The 20,862-nt window shown below is 35.0% G+C and overlaps 1 protein-coding gene across 1 annotated transcript in view; it reads right to left on the reverse strand.

Annotated features, from left to right (window-relative positions):
* LOC128993813 (uncharacterized) overlaps positions 1-20,862 on the reverse strand; it is a 44,247-nt gene continuing 23,385 nt past the window's right edge. The window contains exons 13-25 of the mRNA XM_054417842.1: positions 18,781-18,946; positions 17,814-18,041; positions 13,914-17,348; positions 13,122-13,338; positions 12,261-12,459; positions 11,906-12,053; positions 11,563-11,691; positions 11,024-11,190; positions 9,069-9,232; positions 7,882-8,088; positions 6,927-7,144; positions 6,238-6,516; positions 1-3,926 (exon numbers count right to left, since the gene is read on the reverse strand). Coding sequence (XP_054273817.1) covers positions 3,921-3,926; positions 6,238-6,516; positions 6,927-7,144; positions 7,882-8,088; positions 9,069-9,232; positions 11,024-11,190; positions 11,563-11,691; positions 11,906-12,053; positions 12,261-12,459; positions 13,122-13,338; positions 13,914-17,348; positions 17,814-18,041; positions 18,781-18,946 — 5,563 coding nt within the window. The 3' untranslated portion in view covers positions 1-3,920. The remainder of the gene's footprint in view (positions 3,927-6,237; positions 6,517-6,926; positions 7,145-7,881; positions 8,089-9,068; positions 9,233-11,023; positions 11,191-11,562; positions 11,692-11,905; positions 12,054-12,260; positions 12,460-13,121; positions 13,339-13,913; positions 17,349-17,813; positions 18,042-18,780; positions 18,947-20,862) is intronic.

Below are 20,862 nucleotides of genomic sequence, written 5' to 3' on the forward strand. Positions count from 1 at the left end.
TTTGTCTGAATCCTATTTTAATTTGCACCAAGATAATATAACACTGTGACCGGTGTCATCACAGAATTCACATCTAAATTCTGCTCGTGTATCATAAATATTCACATTTAATATCTTAACATGTAACATATTAAAACTTACAAGTCCTTAAGAGAAAATAAATACAAAATTTTACATCTAAAACCAAGATGGATTCAATTTTTAATAAATTTGTACAATAATGACGTAAAAATCTTATGCTAAAAACAACGTAAAATAACAAATTCATAGAACTCAATTTCATACACATTCACTCCAAATTGGTGAACAATTTCACTACACTAGGGGACTGATGTAAACATCTATGGCATCATCATAATGTGAAGATTAAGGCGATAAAAAGTTGAACAATTTAATGTACTAATCCCAGAACAGCAATTATGACTGATAAGGTTAAAGAGCAAATGCCTTGTCAGATGTTCCAAAGGTAAAATTTTGGATGAGCAACATAAACATGATAATAACATTGGATGAATAAACACCCTGTAGGCTTAAACCTTATTTTATTAACCTGAGGTTTTTGAAAAATTACATTCACCCTGGTTGTTGCTTCGGAACTGATGGTGTAATTTTAAATCCATATTGGTCAATATTACATTTCCTACAAATTTACATTTAAAAATAAAAACATAAAAAATATAAATGAAATGACAAGTTTTTAACCTACAGATGTTTTTAAAATTAACTTTAAGATTATAACATTTTTCTGCTTTTAAAATTGGCTTTCAAACACATTTGTGTGTACATACAAGTTAAAAAGTTCAAAGCAGATAACAGAAATATTTCTTTGACTTTTTCCAATGAATAGATAAGTATCGTATTCATATACTCAAATAACTGGCTGGGTAGCTGAGTGGTTATAGTGCTCGCCTACTAATCGAAAGGTCACCGGTTCGATCCTGAGAAAAGTCAGTAGATTTTTGATGGTTCGAAACTGGACCCAGCTGTTCCTGATCATTGGGCTTTAAATAAATGATCCTGGCTAATGAAACAGCTGATCTTAGTCAGTAACAAAGCTACACAGATCATCTCACACCATTCTACACTCATCCTTCGCTCATATTTGGGTTAAAATACGCACCTAAGTGTCGTCCCCATCTTAATGATTGATAATGATTGATTGATTGATTGATTGATATTATAGTAAAAATTATTTAATTGTAATATAAAATGGTTCATCAATAGTAAATTGAAGAAATGTAGCCAAATGCTGATTGGCTACAGTTATATGTTTAACCATATTAACACCAAATTGTCAATTAAAAATAATTTCAGCAGCACAATTAATGTGTATACAATACAAATTTATAATTTAAATGATCTATTTAGTTACAAGACATACATCTTGCAGCCACGAGGTTAAAATAAACACTAATTAAATCTCTAAAACATTTTAGCTAAACTAAAGTAATTGAAAATGTTTATAATTAAAAAATAATTCACACATGAAGTTGTTTAATTCTAAAATGAAAATTTTACAGGTACAATAATAAGAACCACTGGTTGATTCATTTTTACGAATATTAACTAATTTTCCTAGTTTGGGAACACAGCAACATTTCTTTACTTGGAGATTCACATAACCAATCTGAAGTGAATATGAAACTTAATACTACAATACTAAAATCAAAATGCACATTTTCGTTTAACGTGTCACAACGACACCACATAAGTACGCTAATCTAAAATTGTCACTAAAAAGTAGAGATAACAAGAGGGAATATAGTACGAAAGGTTAACTCTATTTACAGCCTCGTAGAAAATAAAAATATCTGTACAATACTGAGGAACAAAAATCAATAAATATAAACTCTTTCACAAAGAAACAGAACCGGATATATAATATACAAAATATAATCACTTTCGTGCGATGAAATCACCAAATAAGAAAGGGTAGGACTCATAATGAACGAAACTATAGCTACCCTATGCTAATAATATAGTACAAAATTCAATAAAAATAAACTATCTCTACATCGATTGCGAAATATACAATAAAGCAAAGAAGCCTGTCGTTTAAAACTTCTACCTTAGAACTTCAGTCACAGAATGCTGCACACAGAGTGAAGGAAAGGTAATGTTCAGGTAATTAGGTTTGGGTAGAAACAGCGAAACAAAATGATCTTCCTTAAATTGAATACAAACATCACAAATCTAAGAAAGTGGTTTCTTTGTAGTAATTAGGCTTTTAATTTGAGAGAAATAAACATGTGTTCTTGATCAATAAATAAAACTACCAACCAAAAGTGATGCTAAGTGAAAACACAAGTTTAATGAAAGAACATTTTTTATGAAGAGACCTGAAAACAAAAAAAAAAAAGATTTTCCCATTACAAAATTGTTCAAGTTTTTTTTAGTAATTGAGAAGAAAACTCAATTATAACGATAATGTGGGTGATGATCTCCAAAACTTGACTTGAGTAACTAACACAAAGTGTAACAGTTGGAAATCAGGTGGAGTAACTGAAGTCCATAAGTTAAAGAATTAAAAAAAAATTTAGTCATTCAAGCGTTGTTATTCTCTAAATGGCTACAGCAGAAACAGGTAAGTTAAAAAAAAACTTTAAATTTTCATGTTATTCTTATGGAGAATAAGTTATCTGTTGTAGTTTGCTTGATTATTGTTATAGTTAAATACAATTTAGCAACATTTTCATTTCATACCAAGCAGCTAACATCTTTACTAAAAATACACACTTTATTACCTTAACTGTAGCAGCAAATCCAAGTACTCATTAAACTAACTGTTATTTAAATTAAGAATAAATCTGACAACTTAAAGGAAACTTTTGAGTGAAAATCCAATCAAGCAAATGGAAATTCCCGAAGTCTGCAGGTTTGCTGAAGTGGTTTTTTTTTAAATATTGATTAGTGTTACAATACTATTGTTAATTCTGTTTAGCTAGTAAGAACACAATTGAAAAAACGTATCAGACCTAAAACCTAAGACTTGTATTTTTATTTTAACTTTCAAATATGTAAGTGTCACAGTAGAATCTCGAATATCTGCCTTATACTGCCAGCATCAAGGTCGGATACACATGATCATCAAATTGATAAAACGTCTTTTTGAAAACTATTTGAGGCTTTTAAGTTTGTCTTTTACTAAAACTATTGGGATTTTATTATTTGAAAACTAACACTAAACCAAATTTGAAAAGTTAAAACCCCACTACTTTAACAGTCAAATGTAAGATAAAGTGATACTCTTCCACAAAGCCACAAGTCTTGTTTTAACCAACATAATTATTTGTGGATCCAGATTCAAGAACAATATTGATGAGTATTTACATTTACTTTGAAAGTTGCCTCTGTAAGTTTCAAACGACAATAAAGAGCAGAGGCAACTGCCAAGGTAAATATTGAATAACGAAGATACAAGAAATAGCAGAGAGATATAGTTATGAGGAGTTCATATAACTTGTGGTAGCATTGAACCAACAGTTAATAGCAGTTCCCTAAAGCCTGGAATGTCGGTTAACCGCGGTCGGATAGTCGAGACTCTACTGTCATTATATATAGTAAAACTAATCTAACATAGTACAACTGAAATCAAATCAAATTACTATAAAATTAAGCACGAGAAAAAATCAAGGAGGTAAAGTAACATTTCTATTAATGTTAATTCAAAAGCAAAACCTTGTTCTTTTTTCATTAACTTCATATAAAAGTTAAGCTACCTTTACAAACTGTTAAAATAAGTATTATTTTTAAAATCTATATATACTTCGTTATGACTGGGGTTGTGTAGCATAGCAATTACCTTAAACCTTTTCTGTATGAACAGCGGAGAACGGATGTATCCAGAAACATTTATAGTGACTACAAGTAACCAAAATAAGCCACACAAATAATCCATTTAGCGCAGTCTGTTCACCTCATCAAAACTGAAAAAAACAAACATGAAATTATAGTACAAAACAAAGATAATCATGCATAAATAAAGTAAAAAACTCAACCACTTTCATAAATGAGGGAAACTTGAAAAAAAGAGAAAAATCAAGAAACATGAAAACCAGGCTAGAAAATAGTTCTATATAATTAAACAATGAATTATTTTTTTTATCTGAAGGACTGCAAATAAATTGTTTACGCACCAAGTATCTTAAATCTACAACTACTAATTCCGTTGTATTGTACATTAGATTTTTATTGTTTGTGTCCAATTTGTAAAGTACTGTTACAGTACTGTTATTTGGTCATTTTTCAATAATAAAAAAACTACTTTCTCTATGATATTTACTTGCTGTAAAGTTGTTTTTTAAATCAATTATTTAAATATTTACAAAAAATAATTAAGTTCTATACATTAGTGTAAAGATATTATTTTTATAAACTGTGTAAAACAAAATCCAACACTCAACGATTTTGATGTTATACATATAACTGCAGTTATCTTAAAACCCAATAAGAGAATTTCACAGTCGTAAAGTTGGATGAGTTGAAGATGCTGATGAACGTTAGTAAAAGTTAAACTAAAAAAATAATAATGAACCAAAATTTTGATTCAAAAATTATCAAACAAACAAAAGTTGAAAATTTTTGTCTGAATAAAGTGTCTTGTGAAGGAAAGGAACCATCTGATCTAATAACTATATACATTCCATTGTCCGTTCACCAGATTCACGTAACCTCACTTAATCAACTCTATCAAACAATTAATAGTGAAATAAATAAATTGACAGGGATATAATACTTACATTGATATTACACACTATCTTATACAAAATATGTACAAAATTCACATGTATAACTTGCCAGTGTATACAGCTTATAGTTGCAATTACATTCACAACTACTAAGATACTAAAACATGTTCCCGAAGAGAACAGACCTAATACATATTCTAATGTTCAACATCAATTGCATAACAATTAATGCATGACTGGTTCCTGGTGTTTACTGAGTGGGAGACTGGTTTTGAGATGTTGGTGCTACATTGGACTGAGGGGTGGCAGTAGGTAGAGGAAAACCGGGCATTAAAAATGGACTGTAAGCGTAGGGATTGAACTGAGCTGGATTCAGGGGGTTTTGAGGGTTGAAACCGGTTGTGCCTGATTGTTGAGGCTCTGGCCTGTGAAAAGCTGAATACATCCTCGTAAAGTCGGCGTCAAAAGCAGATTGTGCGGACGGCTGGGCCATATTTTGCGCCGTAAAGGGATTGTTCGGCCTAGGAGCAGTGACCCCCGGAAAGCCTGTGCCTGACACAGCGGCAGAGAACGGATTTGAAGACATGAAATTGGCTGCATCAAATGACGGAAACTGAGGTAATCCTGCAGGTAAATCCTTGCCAGAAGCGTCTTTCCTCGGCTGGAAAAAATTTGCCGCAGGAAACCCTAATGGTGGTCGGGGAAAACCTGGGAAAAAATTACTAGTGGCTCCTTGGAACTGCTGCTGAAAGTCAGGCTTCAAACTAAAATCCACAGCAGAAGTGTATGTGTTTGCTTGAGGAGTGGGAGGAACTACAGTGGTCGTAGTCTGAACTGGATTTGATTTTGGTGTCTGACTAATAGGTTGGATGCTAACAGATGCGACAGGTTGATTATCTGATGAAGAGTTAGTTTGAGAGGAAGGATTTTCAGGCTTTGTATTTAAAGTCACAGAAGATGTCGAGGGTTTTTCTGTGATCTTTATAATTGACATGGATGGTTCTTTGTTCTCTTCAGATTTTCTGTCAGCCTCTGAAACCGGCGTCACAGTAAACGATGAGTGTGGTTTGACAAGATTAACAGAAGTTGAAGCCGGAAGTTTGACAGGTTGGATGGAAATTGAAGACGTAGAAGACAACACTGGAGGTGTTGAAGCCAACGATTTGCTACTAACTGGACTGATAGATAAAGAGCCACTTTTAAACGGCAAGGGATTAACTGAGACCTTAGGACTGGTATCTTTCTTCTTCTCTTTCTTATCAGTCATTCGTACAGTTTTATCACTCTTCAAGCCAATATGCTTATAATTTTGCAATGAAACAACCGGTTGTAAACTTGGTTCCATTTTAGCTCTCTCTTCAATGGATATTTTCTGCGAAGAATCTTTACTCAAAGATTGAGGGAGAATGGGTAATTTTGGTTCAGACTTTTCTTTATCTGTATTAGAATCCTTGTTGCCCTGACTTTCAGTCTTTTTGACGTTCTTTTCCTTTTTATTACTAGAATGGGGCGGTACTTTGATCGGTTTTATTTCAATCGGGCACTTTACCTCGTCGGTTACTGATGTCGGCGCAGGCGATGGTTGTGATTCCGAACTGCTTCCTGAGTGTTCACTTCCTCCACTTGCCTCACCCTGCTTGGACGACCCCTCCACAGGGGAGTCTTCTGTCGGTTTGGCAGGTTGAGGTTGTGTGGATTCCGTTTTCTTTGGACTCGGAGGTGGGATGGGTGTGACCGTCACTTGTTTCTGGTCCCGCAGGATATCAACTTGTGACGTGCTGGTGGAAGGTGTCTGGTTTCCGCCAATCTTTTTCTTGGTGACGGTTACCTAAATGAGACAAAAACAGTGAAGATTAATTTACAATCATAACCTGCTGTACAGTTAAAATATAGTGTCTTCTATTTAATTGGTGAGTAAAAGCTTGTACTCAAATAAGTGTTCAGTTTGTTCATGCTAAAGTTTTAAAAAAATTTATTTTGTTATTAGCAACAACACTCAAGTTGTTTCATAGGCCTATAGTCCGTGAACAATAATAGTTTTTAAGACCTACACTTAGATTACTGAAGACAAAAGGCAAAATCAATGGCGAAATATATCAAGGAATATGAACACCTGCAAGAACAAAGACTTCTAAAAAAAAAACTAAAATGAACATTGGACAGTTTCTAAGGCAGTTGAATAGACGGGTGATCTTTTATTAGATGCACCTCAAAGGGTTTAAAATATCTGTAACCCACCGTGACGGGGGGATGAGCAGATCCCTCGCCAAAGTAAGGCTTGGCGGTGGCGATGGGCTGCTTTTGAATCCCTCTGTTGTTGCCCAGCATGCGCATGAGAGGCTTGTTGGGGCCCCGGGGACCAGCAGCTCCGCCGCGAGGGATGATGGAGATGTTCGAGTTGTTTCTCAGTGGCAGCAGACTGGCTGGGGCTCGCTGCCTGGTTGGCTGAACAACCACTGGCACAACAAAAATGATTAATTATAAATATTTCAGGCCCCAATTAATTACTATTTTCTTAGATTATTTTAATCAATATGGGTTTACCTGCATATAGTTATCATTATTTGCTACTAGTTTTGATTCGTAGTTTGAGTTACAACTGATGGTTCAACCGGAGAACCATGATTGTGTAGGTAGTGCTCACCGTCAAAGTCTCTGGTTCCATTCCGAGCAAGATCGTTACTGGACTCAATACTATTTGCCATTGGGCTATCATGTCTGTGAGAATATTAATAATTTTTAGAAAGTAATATTTAACATACTGAATTACAAGTGGAAGTGAAACACCATGCCTTTAAAACCTAATCAAAGAAACCTTTTATCATTCTGCCCTATAAAAATAGACATATATCGTTTAAAAAAAAAATAATGATTTTAAACAATTGTTTGGAACAGGATTCTAGTTTTAAATATAGTTTTTTTTTTACAATATGTTGGTTTGGATTCGTTTTGAAGGCATACACGGGTTCCAAATGAATACTTCTTTATCACCATTTCAGATCCCGTAGGTGTTTGATTTGAGTTGAAGTAATTATTGTTTTTCCAATTCGAAGAAACTAATTTGGTTCCAGATGGTGGTTTTATTTTACTCACAATATCCTTTTGAAACCAGATTTTAGTTTTCAAATTTTAAATAACTAATTAAATTCATGATCATGTTTGATATGACTTCCATCAGAGCTTGAACACTTACTTTTCCTGACACCGTCAGGAGTTTCCTTGGTAGCGACGCCTTTCTTCTCTCCCTTGCCGCCGACCTTGAACGCTGTACGGATGGCGATGATCTTGCCGTTCTCCAACTGCATGTAGATACCCTTGGGTGACTTGAGCACCATCACCTTCTGTCCGGCCTTCAGCACGATGGACGACCGGTCAGGTGAGTTGGTGGGTATAACTACATCTGTTCCAACAGGTAAATCATCCTTAAGTAGTAGAAAGAAATTTGTCTAGCTTGGTCTAAAGATCTACAATTTGTGCTTTCTGATTTTGTTGTATTTAACGAAGAAACTGACATTGAATATGAACTTAAAAGTAATTCAAATAAACATTTTTTATTTCATTATTTATTATGTTACAGAAATATGTCCCATGTTATTATGTCCCATGAAAATAAAATGCAAGGCCATTTAGAGGTTTAACAGGTTCAAAATTTCCAGAATAAAACTTGTTGCTCTGAATAAACAAAACTAATTTATCCATACAAAACCACTAGTAAATTAAATACCCCTGCCGCAGCAAATCTGTAGACCAAGGGAATTTCCATTTACCTCATTGGATTTTCACTCAAATATTACCAGAACATTGTCAGATTTATAACATTAATGAGTACTTAGGTTTGCTGCCTCAGGGTGAAGTTTGATAGAAATAACAACTAAGATTTTTCAAGTATTACTAGTGAGACATTTGCATTCTCAATTTTCATACAAGAACTTTATAGGCAAAGTTTTCTATTCTTACTGAAGTGTTTTGAAAATTTACTGAAAACTTCATGACATTAGTAAGATGAACTAACTAAACTCAATCATTTTAAAAATATTTTCCTGATGTAACAAGAGTTATTTTTATTATTTATTTTCAAGTTAGCCTAATTAAAAATCACAAGAAGCTAGGAAGTTTTATAATATAATTCCATATTTTAATAAATTTGTTTTGATAACAAGAACACTTGTTGATATTACAAATATACAGTGCTCGATTTGTGGGGGAACGCGGTGGAAAGAAGTTCCAGTAGGCCTACCTCTCTTTCGTTAAGATAAAAATATTGGTACAAATCACATTAAATAGGTTACAATTCCGGAACATAATTTTTTACAAATCGAGCACTGAAAATGTATACTGTTTATGCCATTAGATGTAAATTTAACAAGTGTTTGCCCATACCTAGAGGTAGTGTCATTTCCTGGGCACTCATGCCCTGTTTCTGCCACACCTCTGCAGGTATCCACTGTCTGGGTCGGCCGCTGGTCGCATCTCTAATCAGCTGATTGTTGAGCTCTGCCTGCATCGGACGTACACTCGCCATCGGCTTCATCAGTGGGTTGCCTCTGAGGTGGGAAAATGTAAAATTAGTAATGTTATGACTTACAGATGCATCTATTGTTGTTCTGGTAGTTTACATGCGAACATAAACCTTGTTATGTTTGAATATGCTGTAATGTAGCACTAAATTTAAGACTGTGATCAACATCTTGGGAACTAATTTATGTTTTAGAATAGGGATGGACGAGATTGGATTTTTAGTTCGAGACGAGACGAGACGAGATTTTTTATTTCTCATAAAATTTCGAGACGAGTTCGAGACGGGATTTCCCTTCTCATACACAACGGGAAATGCACGTTCAAAATTTTTACCTGATTTTGTAACATTGTTAGATGACTGTTTAAATACAAAAATAATGATAATAGGCAAGAATATTTACAATATTTTACTAAAAAACATCAGCATAAAATTTTTTTATTAATCACGCCTAACTTATTAAAAATGCCTAGACGATTAGGAAACATAGTGATATCAGTTAGGATAGAGTTCAACTTATCCTAAAATAAAATAAATCATAAAATAAAAGCAATATTAATTTTTATAAAATAGTTACTTGTTTTGACTTTTTATAGTAATAAAACATTCCTCACACTGCTTACACTTAACAAAACTTCTCAAATGTTATTAAAGTAATATTATTAAAATAATTAAAGTAATATTTACATTAAAAGAATTTATTAAATAAAAACGCCTTCGCAAAGGAAACGCAACTACAACACACTCCTGTATTGCGGGTATTGCATTGACTTTCTGCAGGTGTTTTTATTTTTTTTTATTTTTTTATTTTTTATTCTCGTCTCGATAAAAATCTCGGCCAAAAAGAAATCTCGTCTTTGTGTAACGAGAATTAAAATTTCCCAAAAATTTTTCGAAATTTCGAGACTTGACCATCCCTATTTTAGAATAATTAAGGACTGACAATCAATTTTTAAGAAATCAAGACGAAGCACCTGTGCATGTGATTTTCACAAATTTGTATGTTATGTACAAATAAATAATCATTATCAATATCATTACATTTTATTGTGTACTTTTTAAGTGTTCTATTGACCTCCTGGGACTCTTTATTCAGGTGAGTTAGTTGTGTATCCTTCCTTTCTCCTCAATAATTATTACAAAGCCAAGTTGCTTTTTTCCCTTTAAAAACAGTTCTGGTAGTTTGTAAAACTTGTGAGCTTCTTCTATCCAAAAAAACATGGATGAACTTTCTTGGTTTACGATGAATACCCATGATGGTTATTAATTGGTTAGTATTTAATATCTCTTATTATTTTTATAACCTCTAGAAGAGGATACTTATTTTATATTATTCAAAGCAGATTTCCCAACCTACATTTCTCAGCTAAGCATATGAAGAAGCCCCTTGTTGGTGCGAAATACCAAGTTTATTATGTTGTAAACTTTCTTTGTGCTTACAACTACCTGGAACTACTGGTTAGTAATTGCAGTCCTAATTGTAGATATAATATTTGTAAAATGACTGTAAGTTGTTAATTTGAAACAAAATGAAAGAAATTTTTATTTGATTTGACTCTTAGTTCTTAAGTTAGTTAGTTGTTTATTAATTCCTTCTTCATTAATGTAGTATTCATAAGCCAAGGGGTTTTCCTCCAGAAACCTTACAGTACAAACTGCAATTAGTTCCTTCTTAATGTTCATATTTTAGGATAGGAATATAGAGGTTTTAATTTCCTAAATATTTTAAACAGTCAAAAAAATTGTCTTGTTAACTTTTAGGCTACTAAAAGTTAACAATTTGAAACTAGCACAATGAGTGTTTTTCCATGACACTCACCTCCCAACGCCCGAGGTGTTGCCAGGGTAGTAGCCGTATGTAGGTCTTGTGTTGTTGTTTGCTGCCTGTTTCTCAAGCTCGTAACTTCGTTTGGCCAGTCGTTTCTCCGCCTGAGACAGTTTCTTGTCTTTGCGATCGACAAGCAGTGATTCATGTTGGAATGGCTCCTGCAAGCACAAGTAACTTATATAAAGACAAAGTCATTTTGTTGGAAAATCAGTCAAGTAATTTATTTAACAGGCTAGGGTGGTTTGAAATTTGAATGAGATGAAACATTCTACTTTATTCAATGTATCCCCATGCTCATTAGCACTACACTATCTGTCACATGAGAATGATATGAAAAATGTACTTTTAAAACAATTTGAAACTATTTAACCATTATCTAAGTATACCTTCCTTCACAACCGTATGTGAGCTTTTTATCTTTTTATAGGTACTCCTCTAACCAAAATATATCTGAGAGTTTAATTTTTATTAATATGTTTTCAAAATCTACAAACATTGTTATATTAAAGTATCAAAATTAGGCTACTCACTTTGGACAAGAATTTGCTGTATCTTTCAAGCATTTTCTGCATGACAACATCAATATACTTGTCCTTCATATCGGAGAAATCCTTGGCATCAGAATCTTGTTCATTGTCCCAACAGAGGTTAGTCACTTCCTGCAAACATGAGAAAATCTTTTAGACTAATGTCAATCAATTAATACTTTCACTAAAGTAGATATGTTAAAACAAACAAATATGTTCGTAACAATTCTCTCCATGTCATTTGGTGTTATACTTGTATTTTTTCATTTCGGAGAGACACTTCATATGGCCTATTCTAGAAATCCAGTAAGACGTGCGACAAAGAAAGCAATGTAACAAGCATCACCTTGATAGAAAGATGGGCGTCAGGATTACATTCGTCCACCACTCTGTCAGCCATGCCTTGCTTGTTGATTTGCCGATCGTATATTTTTTTCTCCAAGCAGTTGTCTGTCACAAGGCGGTAAACAAAACACGGTTTTCTCTGACCATACCTAAAAAGAAACAAAAATTGATTATAAAACTGCAGCAGCACTAGCTCAACAAAGTTTTTGTGTTTTAAAGAATACAACTTTTAAACCATCAGTCATAATAATTTATGTACTATTCCATATTTTCCTGGTTTCCCAGTCACAGTCAGCTAAGAGCAACATTTCTTTATACAACAGAAAGATTTGAATGTCGATATCGTGGAGACTCACCTGTATACCCTACAGACAGCCTGAGTGTCGTGACAGGGGTTCCAGCTGGCATCAAGCACCACCACTCTGTTGGCTCCCACCAGGTTGATTCCCAGAGACCCAGCTCTTGTGGACACCAGGAACAGGTGGATGTTGGGATTTGAGTTGAACTCATTGATAAGCTTTTCTCTTTCCATTGCACCGGTGCTGCCGTCCAAACCTGTAAATCACCACAATCACTGAGTCAGTTCTTGTTCTAGGAACAGTTTTTTTTACCATTTACTACACAAAAAACTGGCCAAAGTGTCTTAAGGAAATTTTCCGAGTATTTTACAAAACTGCAACTGTAAACTTTCAGATCTTGATAGACACTATAACCACATATGCTCGGATTTATGCTCTGCATGCCCCTTTTTGTGAAATTTTACACAGGTAAAAAATTAAGAAATTCATATTGTGAACTCTTTAAGGGGCATTCACACACTAGAATTAATTGAGATGTACTTAATTGGGTTAAGGCTGAATTTGAAAAAAAATTAAATGTAATATCTTTAAGGCTGGGTATTATCAGTTGTTATAATTATTTACTAATGGTGTCAAGTAACAAGAGATAACTAAAACCACATGCTCCTGACATCTGCTGTTCGCTCCAGGCTCCTGTCGTCTGTTGATTGCTTCTAGTTCTGTTGAATGTGATTATCTGGCTTTAAAATATTTCAGACCTTTAGACCAATCCCGGATTAATTTACGTCCCTTGTATACCAGGTTAGCAGGCTTTTACTGTAACTGCGACAAGTCTAGAAACCTAACAAAAATATGTACTTAATGAATTCTTGTCAACACAAAATGCTATAACATCTATATGATGCTGCAATAACTTACGGTAATAGTTCCAGTTTCTAGCCCATCTCTCCTGCCTTCCTGGCAGTTCAGTTCTTTGCAAGAAGTCTTCTATCAGATTCAAGGTGAACAGAGACTGAGAGAACACAAGAACTCTGTCTCCCAGACTCATCGACTCCTCTAGGATGCAGAAGAACAGTGCAAACTTTGCCGAAGCTTCTATATTCCCAGGAATGTAGTCCTTCAACAACTCCGTTGCCTGTTGGGTAGAAGAATTATTTTAAAATTTATATTGCTAACCCAGACAACTTAATTAACAGGTAAACAACTTGATTTTTTTACTCGATACTTAACTAGTAAGACTGATGTTTTAGATTTAGACTGATAAATTTGGTATTTTTCAAAGTTGAACTATATCACCATGTTTCCTATGCAGAAGAGTTATTTTTAATAAGGTAGGCCTAATTAATATTTTTTATACTGACGTTTTTACTAATGTTTTTAATAAAAGATTTGAAATATTATTGTCTATTATTATTTTTGTATTTAACCAGTCATCTGTCATAAATCAGTAGGTATTTAAAAATGTTACAAAATCTGGTTAAAATGTCGAAAATGTGCATTTCCCGACATGTATGAGAAGGGAAATCTCGTCTCAAAATTTTATGAGAAATAAAAATCCCATCTTGTCATGTCTCGAACTAAAAATCCAATCTCATCCATCCCTACTTTTTTTTCCAAATCTTTGTTTTGTAGTTTAGAGGTAAAGAAAGGTCAGAACTAATTGTCACTCTGTTTATAACAAATTTGGGGTAAAATAGTAAAAACCCTTACCCAATCATACGGAATTCCGGCATCTTCCCCTCTTGAACTCTTTACAGTAGCGACTGCCGTTGCTGTTACATCGGCTGTTGGTTCTTTAACTTCCTTATCTCCTTCAGCCTTGGGTGATTTAATTTCCTCCTTTTCATTATGTTCTTTTTCTTTCCTTTCACTTCCATTATCCTCTTCTGACTTCAAAATTCCTGATTGATTAAATGACTTGTCATCAAGTTTTAACTGATTGTCTTTTGAAATTTCCGATTCTTTCTTCACAGCATTTCCTTCTTTGGTAACTTCTTCATTTTCTGTTTTAGATTCCAATGGTTTGTCGCCACATTTACTAGCAATATCATCCCACATTTTTTGATCCTCATTTATGTTGTAGTTGTTATAGTCGTTATTCATATTATTATGTGAAATGTTTCCAGAATTTTGACTCCCTGTTTGACTGTTAGTATTATTAGTGTGAAACTCTCCACCAGACATGAACAAATTGCTGCTTGTGGTGCTGGGGAAAGAATTTGGCCCTGCCTTAATATCTTGACTCTGATTGGGGTTTAAATTACTGGAAGATGTCACAGTACTGTTGCCAAATGCTCCAAAATTATTCTGGTTTGTAAAATTACTTGTCATTGATCCTTGATTCATATCGGGATTGACGCCTGCAGCTGATTGTGGATTTCTTATTCCCATCATTGGAGAAGGATTTCTCATCATGTTATTACCGAAAGGTGGATTTTGATTACTCATGCTTGACTGATTCATCATACCAATGTTGTTCATTTGATTTCCCATCACACCAGGGTAGTTCATCATTCCTGGTTGGTTGTACAAACCCATCATATTGTTTGAACTTCCCATTTGACTTGGATTAAATGATGGATTGTTTATCTGATTACCCATCATTCCAGTGTTTCCGCCCATGATATCATTGTTCGGATTCATCTGATTATTGGAATACATCCCATGTGGATTATTCATTCCCATGCTTTGAGAACCCATTATTGTTTGATTGCTCATTACATTAGAATTACCCATCCCAGGACCCAACATACTTGGATTACTCATAAATCCGGATTGACCCATTGGGTTTAAAGATGTTTGACTGTGATTCATTCCAAACATGTTCTGCTGGGAACTGTCCATTGATGTGGACATACTGTGCTGTTGACTTGTGTGCATTATCTGGTCAGTCATTCCACTTGGATGGTTCATCATCATTCCACTTTGATTTCCCTGAGCATTTTGTTGGCCAATGCTTAAATTATCATTTGGTCTCTTGTTAGTCATAAAGCTTTGAGACCCGCTCTGCGAACCCATCATGTTTTGATTGTTTAGCATAGACTGGAGATTACTCATTGGATTATTTGATATGGATTGGTTTCCAAACATCTGGTTATCTTGTTGAGCACTAGGCATGTTCTGTTGCGAGGTCATTGTAGATGATAAGGAACTCCCACTGGGCATACTTTGATCTTGGGCGCCCATCATGTTTGAATGGTGGTTAGACATCAAATTTTGGGAACTAGCTTGATCAAAACTAGACATATTCCCACTAGCAGAGATGTTTGGTTGACTATGCAACATGTTTTGATTTATCATATTGCTTTGAGAACTGCCTAAAAGAGGTTGGGCTGAAGTGTTGAACATCCCTTGCGTACTACCACCCATATTTTGTTGACTAAACATACTTTGATTGGATGTTGGGTTTCTAAACATAGAACCTCGAACAGTGTCCATTGCAGACTGACTACCCAGAAGCCCTTGTTGGTTTTGCATGTTGCCAACATTTTGCTGGCTTGATGTGACTGTTGAGCTAGGAGAATTTCTCAACATCGTTTGAGATAGATGATTGCCACCCATCATGTTTTGATTATCAAGACTAGAACCTCCCATGCCTTGCATTGATCCCAAGTTTGAAGAATCATGCTGGCTTGTTATGCTGCGAGTACTTGATGAGCTTGAGATCATGTTTGCCATCATATGTGAGCCCTGTAATGGAGGCATCATGTTGGGCTGGTTCTGCGACGTTACTGCAGTGGAGCTCACTTGTGTCTGAGGTATATTGCCAAGTTGACTCTGTTGGTTTTGAATTCCTCCCATTAGGTTTTGAGAAGTTCCCTGACTATTTCCCAGCATATCTCCTAGTAGGCTGGATGAATGGTGTTGAGGGTTCATAAGACTTTGAGAGTTCTGGGGAGGTTGTGAACTACTTTGATTGACAGAATTATTTTCACCTCCACCCAACAATCCTTGAGGTGCTTGTAAGGTTTGTTGAGAAGACATCATCAAGTTGTTTGCGATATTTTCTATTGCAGCTTGTTGTTGGCTCTCCATCGAGGATTGGTTAGAAGCATTGCTCATTAAGTTTACTTGAGAATTAGTCATTGTTTGCATACTTCCTGAAGATGCACTTTGATTGCTCATTCCAGATGATATAGGATTGTTTTGCGACATGCCGGGCAAGCCACTCATGGGCCCTTGAGAGGAAGGTACATTCATGTTGTTGTAACCTTGGGATCCCATAACTCCCATGCCTGTGATCTGGTTTACACCCATTCCTTGTGACTGATGATTCATTCCCAAGCTTGACTGTCCCATACCCATTCCTGACATACCATGAGAACTCATTCCCAAACTACTCTGTCCTATAGTGTTCATCCCGTGAGATCCACCTTGATTCATACCAAAGTTGTTCTGACTCATGGACATATTACTGCCAGACATACTATTCAGTCCCCCAGGCATGCCCATATTGTTCATGTTCATTCCACTCATATTGGAGTTCATACCCATCATTCCGTGGGAAGGATTGTTCATACCCATCCGTCCATGTTGCATAGGGTTCATACCACTCATTCCAGGTCGATTCACACCCAATCCGCTGTTATAACTTCGGTTTCCATGGTTGAATCCGTCCGCTCCCATCATTTCTTGATTGTAAAAGTTAGAGTTGTTTGCATCACCCTCGCTGAAGTTGGGGAACACCCCTGAACTGTTGGGATCATTGTTGAAGAACTGGTTGTTCCAATAATTACTTCCGCCAAATGTGGAATCTTGCTGAGACGGATAATAATTACTTCCGAACCCAGTGCCATACATGTTCTGGTTGTTGAAGCCTTGCTGATTGTGGAAGCCAGGATATGGAGGAGGCATGTTGTGAAAGTCACCTTGCTGTTGAGGGTTAAAGTTGGGATAGTTCTGGTTCATACCAGAGTACGCAGGAGGGAACTGATTATTGTTGCTGTTGTTGTAGGGGAAGTTTGGTCGGAATTGTGAGCTCTGCTGTTGGGAGAAAGGTTGTAGTGGCTTGGTATCTTGAGATTGCTGGGAGTGTGACAACATGGATGTTTGGTCCATGGGCTGCTGATTACTATTTGTAGTGTTGGGCATCACAGCTGCAACCATCGGACTTTTACCAGGTGGTTCAGTGTCTGCTCCTCCTCGCTGAAACAGGCAATAGAACAGATTAATCATCCATGAAATGCTGAGGTTAATACATAACGTATTCTAAAGTAAGGGTGAATATTTCTGAGATAATAATTAGCCACAAATTGAACTTCAGTATGAATGCCAATGAAATCTTGAAGGCCAAGACTCTAGTCCAAAATTCAACAACCAAATAATAATTCATACAAAATCGATTGTGAACACTCTTAAGGAAACACCACACTACAAAAAAGAAATGTATGCCATAAATTAAGTTGGGGTAAAAATATGACAAGTAAAATACAAGGATAGTTGCTTAAAACTACCAGTTAATTCCTGCAGCAAACCTATTTTTTAAGTTAATCAGTTTGACATTACGACGCTGATGAAGTTATGACATGGTAATCACCATTATCAATAGGTAATTAATATTATTGGATGGACCATTTAATACAGATTTAAACTATAGTTATGAAAACTAACCTTGCGCGGGTTAACTTTGCGTTCTCGTTTAGGTGAGGTACCCTTGGGGCTGCGGCCTCTACCCCGCTTGGTGGGGGCAACGGGGGCAATGGGACACCCTGGTGTGCCAGGGGTCATGGCGGGGGTTGCTAGTGCAGCTGCAGCCTCTTCCAGGTCCAAATCGACAGCCTCCGCATCCATATTCCGCTTCTTCAGAAAATGGTACAACACGTCTGGGTGGTTCCATATCTGCAAAATTCACATCACAATAATTTAGTTTTAAAATATTTGTAAGAAAAAGACATATCTTAATTGATGGACTGGAATTATTCACAAAAATATATAATAGTAGTTAACGCAACAATCCCGTAAAGATAGTGTTAATGACACGAGTAGAAAATTAATTTACGAGCCTTGGTATGTGCCTGAAAAACTTCTAGGAGTGTCGTTAACACTAATTACAAAAATTTTAAAAGTTAAAAGTGCTCTAAAACTAAAATTGATTATGTACAAGCAGTTGTCGTTATTTAAAGCAATTGTATAAATAATACAATCACTGAAGTTTCACCTATTACCCTGGTAATAGATTACTGAGAATTCACTAATTATTTTTGTAACATCGACTGAATTGTTAGAACAAATGAGTAAAATAACACTGAGTGTGTATTTATATTATCGGCAACCCGGCTTAAACGTAATTGACAAGGAAGTAACAGGTGACAAAAATAATAGTACCGGTATCATTTAACCCATTAGGGCAGTATTTCTCATACGTACTTTTTTTTCTGCATAGACTTTTTACCTATTCAACTGAGGAGAGAAACAAATGTAAAACTTAAGACAATTTACAAAAAAATGAATTTTAAGTTGTGTTTTTTATTTATTAACTATAATTTGTTTTTACTTTTTCCTATAGTAAAAACACAGATATGTTATTACAAAGAAATTATACATTTTTATTGAGTGATAAACAGTCTCCAAAACTCACCTTGCAACAAACTGCAAATGCTTTCAAAGGGTTTGGAACAGCCTTTGTGCGAACGACTTCATTCATAAATGTATCGTACAGCTTTCGTTGAAAGTTTGTCATCCTCACCAGAATAACATATTCCTCTTTCTGGGGCAACGCATTCGTCAAGACAGAGTGGCTTCGTCTGAAAATAGTAAATTGTTTTAGGTTAATAACAGAACCAGTTGACAATAATAATTTAATTAATGAAAACAATATAGTTGTTGCCAAATATTAATATTTTATCTCTAAAAACTAGGGATGGACGAGATTGGATTTTTAGTTCGAGACGAGACGAGACGAGATTTTTTATTTCTCATAAAATTTCGAGACGAGATCGAGACGAGATTTCTCTTCTCATACACAACAGGAAATGCACGTTCGAAATTTTTACCTGATTTTGTAACATTGTTAGATGACTGTTTAAATACTAAAATAATGATAATAGGCAAGAATATTTACAATCTTTCATTAAATAACATCAGCATAACATTTTTTTATTAATCTCGCCTAACTTATTAAAAATGCCTACGATTAGGAAACATGGTGATATCAGTTAGGATAGAGTTCAACTTATCCTAAAATAAAATAAATCATAAAATAAAAGCAATATTAATTTTTATAAAATAGTTACAGTCTAACCTTGATATAACGAACCTCGATACAACGAATTCCTTGATATAACGAATTTTTCTTAAATCCCCTAGAACTCTCCATAAGACACAATGTATATTTTACCTCTACATAACGAACAAACCATAACAACGACCTTGATTTAACGAATTTTTCGTGATTTCGGCTAAAATAAGACACCTCAATATAACAAATTTATCATTGTCAGAACCTCTACATTGCGAATTTAACCTCTGCATAACGAATTGTCTACGTCTTTCCCTCGATATAACAAATCCCCCACCCCATTGTTGTTTTTGAAAAATCTGTTTCTTTATCAAATGAAATGGAAAGGTGACGTCATCGCTTGCGCTAACATTCGTCTGCTCCGTTTTACGTGGTTTTACACATCTCTGTCTGCTTTCGCTGCGCGCGCTATGTTGCAACTGAGAACTGATTTCATTCACTGAGGACTGATGACGACGTAATGTTTAGTAAGCTGTGATTGGGCGATAAGTAACTATGGTGAATTATACAATTTTTGGATGAAGAGAAACCTAAGAAAGAATATAAAAACAAAACCAAAGAGAAAGAATAGCAACATCGTTATTTTAACATTCCTATTTCGAGTGTTTTTATTATCTTTAAGTTGGCTATGATTATACACTTTTATAATGTCTTGTCTAATAATTTACTGTATTGTTTTCAATACGATTTGTTTCAACTAGCAACGCCAATGCTAAGTTAATGATTATTATTAACATTCCTCTGTTGTGATAAATCAGTACTGTCCTGTAAGTAGCCTACCGGCCTATCACGAGCAGTAGCTTACAAAACTTTCTACTACTGTTTTGTTTTGTTCTTTACATGGTTTATGACTACGCAATACAGTGTTTGGCTAGGTTTTAGGAGGGTTAGAACAAGCTGTGATTTTAAACTTACAGTTTTTTAACCTGTACCAAGGTCAATGCCATTGTTATGATTGCGCAATATTCAAGATCCCTCCCTTTTATTGTGCCGGATAATTTAGGTTCTACTGTACAATGTAAACAAGTAAACACTGTACTGTAAAGTATTGTAGCCTATGCTACTTTAATTGGGTCAAAATTTGAATTGGGTACAATAACAGTCCCTTAGTAATAAAAAAATGTTGCTCACTTTACCTATTGCTAAAAACCTTTTATTTTGGAAGTTTAGGCCTTAATATTGCTGTATATACAGTTTATTTGTTAAATATTAAGAGGTTTTGGAACTAAACTGAGAAAATAGTGGCCAAAGTAACGACGGTCACACGTCCCCCGAACGAGTTTTACCATTAAAGAGACGAATTAAATACTTTTACCAATGAGAAAAGTGAATATAAAACATTTTATTATCATCTCTAATAACGAAAGATGGCTAATACGTGCATATTACGGATGAAATAATACTCATTAAACGCCAAACTGA

This window comes from Macrosteles quadrilineatus, unplaced genomic scaffold (genome assembly GCF_028750875.1).
Source record: "Macrosteles quadrilineatus isolate MER2022 unplaced genomic scaffold, UCM_ALF_1.0 Scaffold_5__1_contigs__length_97177068, whole genome shotgun sequence".
Lineage (NCBI taxonomy): Eukaryota > Metazoa > Arthropoda > Insecta > Hemiptera > Cicadellidae > Macrosteles > Macrosteles quadrilineatus.